Source organism: Chrysochloris asiatica, unplaced genomic scaffold, assembly GCF_000296735.1.
Source record: "Chrysochloris asiatica unplaced genomic scaffold, ChrAsi1.0 scaffold00101, whole genome shotgun sequence".
In the NCBI taxonomy this organism is placed as follows: domain Eukaryota; kingdom Metazoa; phylum Chordata; class Mammalia; order Afrosoricida; family Chrysochloridae; genus Chrysochloris; species Chrysochloris asiatica.
In genome coordinates, this window is record NW_006408619.1 from 11,439,692 (window position 1) to 11,448,578 (window position 8,887).

At 44.0% G+C, this 8,887-nt stretch overlaps 1 protein-coding gene across 2 annotated transcripts in view; it reads left to right on the forward strand.

Moving 5' to 3' along the window:
• The window catches only part of ZSCAN2 (zinc finger and SCAN domain containing 2), a 31,637-nt gene extending 27,176 nt beyond the window's left edge, over positions 1 to 4,461 (forward strand). For both annotated transcript variants that reach the window (XM_006867152.1, XM_006867153.1), the window contains exons 2-3: positions 2,936 to 3,852; positions 3,937 to 4,461. In XM_006867152.1, coding sequence (XP_006867214.1) covers positions 2,936 to 3,852; positions 3,937 to 4,461 — 1,442 coding nt within the window. The remainder of the gene's footprint in view (positions 1 to 2,935; positions 3,853 to 3,936) is intronic.
• The last annotated feature ends 4,426 nt before the right edge of the window (positions 4,462 to 8,887 follow it).

Here is an 8,887-nt window from a genome sequence, read left to right on the forward strand (position 1 = left end):
ATAGCATTGATACTTGATGTGAAGACTCCTTCCCTCTCTGGTGGTATTTAGAGTTACTACAGCCTCGGAAACCCTGTATAGGGTCGCTATGGGTCGGAACCAGCTTGACGGCACTTAACACCAATAACCTCCATTAGTATAGGTCAAGTTCATCAAATTGTAGCAATTTACCCTTGTTTCCTTTATCAGAATTGTTTTGTTTTAATCTTCCTCTAGTTGAGTTCTGATTATCGAGCCATTGAGGCTAGGTCAAATGAGTACTGTCTGCAAGTTTGGGTGTTCTTGTACATCTCCCCTTTCACTTCATATCAGCTGGATGCTTCACTCTTAGCTCTAGCCCTCCATGGCTATATCCTTGTACATGGGCTCGGGTGTTCCCAGGTCTCACCACACATTGGACCAACCAGCCCTTCCTCTTCTCTCTCTAATTTCCAGGTCAATGGGAGTTTATGGACTGTGGTTGAACTCAGCCCATTTCTTCATTGCTGCTTTTCCCCCTCTTCCACTCACCAGTAGACCATTTTCTTTTGATGCTTCCTGTGTCTTTCTGTACTTTTTCATTAGAATTTTTGAGCATCACAAACCCAAGGCTTGAATTTTTCCTTCAATTCTTTCAGCTTCAGAAATGCTGAGCATATTCTTCCCTCTTGGTTTTCTGACTCCAGGTCTTTGCACATTCATTACAATACCTTACTTTTTTTTCTCCAGCTGCCCTTTGAAATTTTCTGTTCAGCTTTTTTACTTCATTTCTTACAGTCACTTTAGTTTCTCTACTCTCAAGAACAAGTTTCTGAGTCTCTTTTGACATCCATTTTGGTCTTTTCTTTCTTTCCTGTCTTTTTAATGAACCTTTTATTTCTTCATGGGTGATGTTCTTGATGTCATCCCACAACTCTTCTGGTCTTTGGTCATTAGTGTCTAATGCCTGAACTCTGTTCTTGAGATAGTCCCTAAATTCAGGTGGGATATATTCAAGGTCATATTTTGGCTCTTGGGGACTTGCTTTCATTTTCTTCAGCTTCAACCTGAACTTGCATACGAGCAGTTGGTGCTCTGTTCCTGTCAGCCCCTGACCTTGTTTGTTTGATGATATGCAGCTTCTCTATCATCTTTTCCTTCAGATTTAAGTCATTTAGCACCTGCTTATTTCATCTGGTAGCTTTTTATGTTGTTGAAAAATTTGTATTTGCAATGAAGAAGTCACTGTTCTTACAAAATTCTATCATGAAATTGCAAGCATCATTTCTATCACCAAGGCCATAATCTCTAACTACTAACCATTCCTCTTTGTGTTCAACTTTTACATTCCAGCCACCAGTAATTGTCAGTGCATCTTGACTGCATTGTTCGGTCAATTTCAGACTGGTGATATTCTTTTATTTCATCATCACTGGCTATAGAAGTTGGTGCATAAATTTGAATAATAGTGGTACTAACTGGTCTTCCTTGCAGATCAATGGATATTATCCTATCATAGACAGAATTGTACTTCAAGGTAAATCTTGAAATGCTCTTTTGGACAATGACTGTGATGCCGTTCCTCTTCAATTTGTCATTCTGGCTTAGTAAACCATATGACTGTCTTGTTCCCAATGAAAAATACCAGTGAATTTTAGCTCATTAATACTTAGGATGGAGTGTCGATGTGGTACCATGGGTTAATGCACTGGACTGCAAAATTGGTTTGAACTGCAAGATCCATCGGTCGAGCTCACCAGCTGCTCCTTGCAAACCCTGTACAGGCTTGCTATGGGTCGGAACTGACTTGATGACACTTAACAACAACAACAATGCTTAGGATATAGATCTTTATGCATTTCATTTTTTACAATTTCTAATTTTTCTAGGTTTATACTTTGTACATTTCACATTCCAATGTTTGTAACTGTTTCTTCTCATTTTGAGTTGTATCACATCAGCAGATGAAGGTCCTGGAAGCTTTACTCCATTCTGAGCATTAAGGTCAACTCTACTTTGAGGAGGCAGCTCTTCCCCAGCTGTATCCTGAATGCCTTCCAACCTGAGGAATTCATCTTCCGGCCACTATATTTGACAGCGTTCTGTTGGTATTCATAAGATTTTCAGTGGCTAATCATTCAGGGTCACGGCACATGACAACAACAACAACAATCATTCAGAAGTGGTTCACTTCTTCTTCCAAGCCTGTGTTAGTCTGGAAGCTCTGCAAAAACCATGGGATCCTTTTGTAATTTAAAATACTGGTGACATAACTTTAAGTATCACAGCAACACACATTATGACAAACTGACAGAAGAGTGGTTTCCTTTGGTTAGCAGTTTCAGATTCCCACATGACCTCATTCCCCAGTGGAAAAACAGGTAGAGGAGTAGCCCAAACCTTTTAACATTTGGAAATTCTGGGTGATTCCTACAATGGTATGAAGACTAGCAATTAGACAACCAAAGAAGTAAACCTGGTTTTTAAAGGTTTTAAGGCTCTCTTAGCCTCTCTATTCTCAATATTAGCCCTGATTGCATAGTAGTTAAAGCACTTGACTGCTAATTGAAATGTGGGTGGTTTGAAGTCACCAGCTACTCCATGGAGAAATATTGGAGTCTGCTTCTGTAAAGATTTGTTGTTGTTAAGTACCAATAAGTCAGTTGGACTCATAGTGACTCTGTATAGGAAGAGCGGCTGGTGAGTTTGAACTGCTGATCTTGCAGTTCAAACTGACCTTATGGTTGAGTGCTTATCCTACAATGCTCATGATCACATGACTTAGCACCTTGGACATCCTGTGGGGGCAGTTATAATTTGTCCTACTGCATCACTGTGAGTTGGGCTCGACATCAGTGGGCTTGGTTTGAGTTTGGTTATTTTCACTAGCAGCTTAATAATAACTTTCCTTTGGCGTTTTATTTTCTCACCATGTATAGGGAATTGAGTATAAATGGTTTTTTCTTTATTGTTTCAGATTTTGAGATCCAGAGTGAAAATGGGGAGAACTCTCATCAAGACATGTTTGAGGAAGCTGAGTCCCATGAGACATTCTCAGAAATGCCTGAAGGAGAAGGCATTCAGCAGTGCAATTGGGAAAGGAAGTTTAAGAGAGACTGTCGCTCTAGGAGGTCCCAGGGAAATGCCCCCGTTGAGGATCATGTGAAGGTGTCATCCCAGGTCAGGGAAGCTGGACAGCTTATAGGCCTTCATGGCACCTATCTGGGTGAGAAGCCCTATGAATGTCCTCAGTGTGGAAAAACCTTCAGCCGGAAATCCCATCTGATCACGCATGAGCGGACCCACACAGGGGAGAAGCACTACAAATGCAATGAATGTGGAAAGAGCTTTAGTGATGGTTCGAACTTTAGTAGACACCAAACTACTCACACTGGGGAGAAACCTTATAAATGCAGGGATTGTGGGAAAAGCTTTAGCCGGAGCGCAAACCTTATAACCCACCAGAGGATCCACACAGGAGAGAAACCCTTTCAGTGTGCCGAGTGTGGCAAGAGTTTCAGTAGGAGCCCCAACCTCATTGCTCATCAGCGCACGCACACGGGAGAGAAGCCATACTCATGCCCCGAGTGTGGGAAGAGCTTTGGCAACCGGTCCAGCCTTAATACCCATCAGGGAATCCACACTGGAGAAAAGCCCTACGAATGTAAAGAGTGTGGTGAAAGTTTTAGTTACAACTCCAACTTAATCAGACACCAGAGAATCCACACGGGAGAGAAGCCGTACAAGTGCACCGACTGTGGACAGAAGTTCAGTCAGAGTTCAGCTCTCATCACTCACCGGAGAACTCACACAGGAGAAAAGCCCTACCAGTGCGGAGAGTGTGGGAAAAGCTTCAGCCGCAGCTCCAACCTGGCCACACACCGGAGAACCCACATGGTTGAGAAGCCCTATAAGTGTGGGGAGTGTGGGAAAAGCTTCAGCCGCAGCTCCAACCTGGCCACACACCGGAGAACCCACATGGTTGAGAAGCCCTATAAGTGTGGGGAGTGTGGGAAAAGCTTCAGCCAGAGTTCCAGTCTGATTGCACACCAGGGCATGCACACAGGAGAGAAGCCCTACGAGTGCCTCACGTGTGGAGAGAGCTTCAGCTGGAGCTCGAACCTCATTAAGCACCAGAGGGTCCACACGGGAGAGAAACCCTACAAGTGTGGTGAGTGTGGGAAGTGCTTCAGCCAGCGCTCCCAGCTGGTGGTGCACCAGCGGACCCACACGGGCGAGAAGCCTTACAAATGCCTCATGTGTGGCAAAAGCTTCAGCCGGGGCTCCATTCTGGTCATGCACCAGCGAGCCCATTTAGGAGATAAGCCCTACAGATGCCCTGAGTGTGGAAAAGGCTTTAGCTGGAATTCTGTTCTCATTATACACCAGCGAATCCATACCGGGGAGAAGCCCTACAAGTGTCCCGAGTGTGGCAAAGGCTTCAGCAACAGCTCCAATTTCATTACACATCAGAGAACTCACATGAAAGAGAAACTTTATTGAATTGGTAAAGAGAGAAAACTCTGGGGCTGGGAGAAGTGGCTTTGGAGAGAGAATTGATCAAGCCGTCTCCAATAATAGTGCTCCTAACACAACTATACCTGATGTCTCATTAAAAAGAGCCCTTCTTCCTAAATGCTGTCTGGGAATTTTTGCCAGAATTTTATCCCTGCTCATTCTCATTTCTAGGGTGCTGTCATCGTAGTGGTCACAGTCAAAGCCCCATACAGATTAAAGAACAGCATGTAGGGATGGGAGATCGGAAAAATTGGGCCTTTTTCTGTTAAATTTCAATACTTGAGTGGCTCCCTTTTCCCTGATTGCCTTGGTTTCTCCTTTGGTAAATGTAGAAATGATTCTCCATGTAGAGCGGAAGATGGCATGGGCTGAATTCTCAGAGAAATATATACTGGAAATTTACTTACGTGGCTCTAGCTGTTCTGCCACTGCTTTGTTGGGTAAAGGTGCCTTCACCCCATTCTAGTAGCATTCCAGGGTCCTGTACCCAAGTCAAAGCCGACCTTCCTGGGTTTCGGGTCCTGGGCCTTGAATAGAAGGTAAAAATGGTGCTGGTGGTGGTAGTGGTGGGGCACTTCTCAAGTTCTGTGTCATCCACATGAAGGTAAAGCTCTTTTCTAGATCTAGAAAGTGTTAGGAGGACAGAAACCTAAGGCAGTATGACCTGGTGTCCTGTTCTTTGGTAAGAGTTGGACAGGGCCTACCAAGAAAGATACAAACTGAGGAGATGTGTTTGCTTTTGCCTTCTCTGCTTACCATCTCAGGGTAAGTTTGTGTCTTTACACCCCGCCCCCCCCAGATACTTAGTCCCATAGTCATTTTTAATTTACTCTATGCACTTGTTATTTCACTGTTCTGATTTTTTTAATATATGCAGATCTAGAATTCTGCCCAGTAGCTTATTGTATGTGAAGAACGTTATTTTTAAGAAAGTGCTGATTTTGAGGACACATCATCTGTCCCCTGGCGAGAGTTGGGCTTGTCTTAGAAATATCACCCTTGTTTTTGGGGTGCCATCAGAGCTTTGTGATTGGGATCCTTGAGTCTCAAAATAATTAAGATAGTGATATGCTAGCAGGTGAAGAAGGGGTTATTATGAGGGAAGAGGGAGTTAGTGTTTCTGGGAAATGTAAAACCACCTCTTCCTATACCTGGGGCCTGTGCTCAGATTGGACCTTAGTTCTTAAAGGATGTTCATTATTGCCAAATAAAATGGAGTTGTATTCTCTCTTGAGTCTGGCTTTTAACATGTGGTGAACTTTGGACGTGTTGTAAGGAGGGACTAGGCCCCTGGAAAAGGATATCATGCTTGGTAAATGGAGGACCAGCAAAAAAGAGGAAGACCTCCAACGAGATGGATTGGCACAGTGGCATCAGCAATGGGCTCAAGCATAATAACAATTATGAGGATGGCATAGGACCAGGCAGTGTTTGTTCTGTTGTTTATAACATCACTATGAGTTGTAACCAATTTGATGGCACCTAACATGGTGTGGCACTGTGGGCTAATGCATCAGACTGCAAAGTCGCTGCAAGGACGGTGGTTCAAGCTCACCAGCTGCTCCTTGGAAACCCTATACAGGGTCGCTACGGGTTGGAATCGACTTGACGGCACTTCACAACAATAACAAACCACCTGAACTTGTCTGTTTATCAGACTTACACTTCCCTTTCCACCCACCTCCTTCCCTAGTCTGAAAGTGGTCCAAGAACATCAGGGAGTAAGTAAAAAGCAATCCCTTCAAGCTCAGCTTGGCCTTGGATCCACCTCATTAGGCTTACTTTACTCTGTACCTTTGTCCCTCTCCAAGTCTCCACGGTGGCCTTAGACCCTTCCACTATTCTCAGACCCCAACTCACGTTATCTGATCTGTCACGTATGGCTTCCTGCTCAGTTTCCTGCTCCCCAGTCAACAAGTGTATCTAATATCACCCCCCTACACACACTTCCTCTCCTCTGAGCTTAGCTGAGAGATGTGCTTTCAGTTCAATAGTATTCTGTGTTCTTATAGCTTAACCTCCACTTCTTCAGGATCAAGGCCTTGCTCCATTAACTTTTTACTCTTTTAAATTTCCAATCTGTCGCCTAGCTGTTTCTGCAACCCAAACACCTGCTACAGTTGTTCCTAGAGCCTCAAACTGAGCATGTTCTGAACTCAGCTCCCCACTGGCCTCCCCTTGTTTCCTATCTCTGTGAGGAGCACTTCCATCCACTCAGCTCCACCCACCCCCAAACCTAGGAGTTGTGCAGACGACTCCTACCCTTGCATACCTTAGAGCAGGGGTGGGGAACCCTTTTTCTGCCGACATTTATCACAGCATTTGGGGGCCATACAAAATTACCAACTTAAAAGATTAACCTGTTATATTTGGTCAAACATTTAATTACCTCACCCCTGATATAATGGCTGGAACTGTGGTTGCCTTGGCAAGGCCAGACCGAGAGATTTCACAGGCCTTATAAGGTCTGCCTTAGAGCTATTCAGGAAGCACCTACCTACCCACCCACAGGACAAAGCAGAACTGCCCCCACAGGGTTTCTAAGGCTGTGAACCTTAATGGAGATGGACTCACCTTCCATGGGCACTGATGGCTTCTCACCTTTTGGCTAGTAGCTGAGCACTTAACCCGACACCATTAGATCTTGTCTTTGGGAGCCAGGTCCGGCAAATTTTGCTTCTCAACCACTTACCTTACTGAATTAGCGCCCAGTTCCAAAGCCCTGGTATTGACAAGTTCAGTAGATCCCAGCTCCCTCCAGCTCCGCACCTTTGCCCCATCCTCTATGTTTCAGTCAGAGTGAGTGTTGTCCACACAGAGCCAAGGCCACCACTACCCAACTTAAACCTTCTGGGGCTCCCTGTCACCTGCAGAAAGGCTTCATGATGGGACCTCTGCGGAGCCTCATTGTGTTCATGTGTTGCCTTGCCCTCACCAGCCCTGCATGTCCCCACCTCAGGGCCTCATCTGCTCCCTTTTCTGGAATGGTGAATCCTCCCTTGCCTCCACTGCCCATCTTTTAGGACTCAGCCTGGCACTACCTCCTCCATGGCATCTGCCCTGCACTTCTCTGGCAGAGAGAACCCCGTCTACTTTGTGCCCCCAGTACGCCGCTACACTCTCCAACTTCCATACCCATACCAAGGATTCTCATTGCAGTGACTTGATCCTGCCTCCTCCCTCTTCTAGTTTGTTTTTCTTTTCTTTTTTTTTTTTTCTGTTTTATAGGAAACAATAACTCACATTGAGATGTCAGAGTTTCTCCAGCACCCGTCTCAGAAACTCAGTATTTGCCAATTAGGTTCTCTGAGTCCCTAAGGATGACATGGTATTACCATCCATTAAAGCATTATTTCTCTCTCCTTTTGATCACATCACAGAAGAAAAGTATTTATTCTTAGTTTAAGTGCAAACCATTGATATCATTTATTGTAGAGGCAGATGGAGCCCACAACTCTGACCTGGAAAATGGGTGAGATATTGTACATTTTCCTTTGGTAAGATGACAAATGTCAGACAAATGTCAGTCTGCATTAATGTCAGTGCCCTCTCGTGTTTGCTCACCTAAGTTACAATTTACTAGAATTAGTGGATGAAGACATGGCTGAAGATATTTATAAAAACCAACCAACCAAATAAAACAGTTTGTGATTTTGAAATGTCTCAGATCACTCAAAGCCAGTGGAAAGCCATGTGTCCTCTTTTCTGTAGCTGAAACTATAGTAGACAATCTAGTTCTTTTCTGCTCAATTAGTGGAATGGAAGAGGCTTCATCTTATTCTTACCCTTTAATCACTTTGCTGAAAGCGAAGAGGACTTGAAACATTTACTTATGAAGATCAAAGAGCACAGTCTTCGCTATGGATTACATCTCAATGTCAAGAAAACAAAAATCCTCACCACTGGACCAATAAACAACATTCTTATCAATGGAGAAAAGATTGAAGTTGTCAAGGACTTCATTCTTGGATCAACTATCAACCCTCGCAGAAGCAGCAGTCAAGAGATCAGACGATGTATTGCATTGGGCAAATCTGCTGCACAGGAACTTCATGCCCTTATAGTCCCCCTCCCCCCATTTTAGGTAGCCAATGTCTAAGTTGCCCATCCTTATCAACCCTGTATACCGAGGGGACAGGCTTGATTCTTGATGTGAAAACTCCTTCCCTCTCAGTTGGTATTTTGAGTTACTACATCCATATGCATAGGTCAAGTTCATCAAATTGTGGCAATTTACACTTGATTCCTAAACCCATTATCTTTTTTGTTATTATTTTTTTAATGTTTTATTATGAATTATGTGATAGTTTACATAGGAGAACATTAGCTTTACGTTCATCCTATTGTATATCGTTTCCTTGCCATGGTTACAATCCCCTCTATGCATCATCAACCAACCAAAGGGTATACC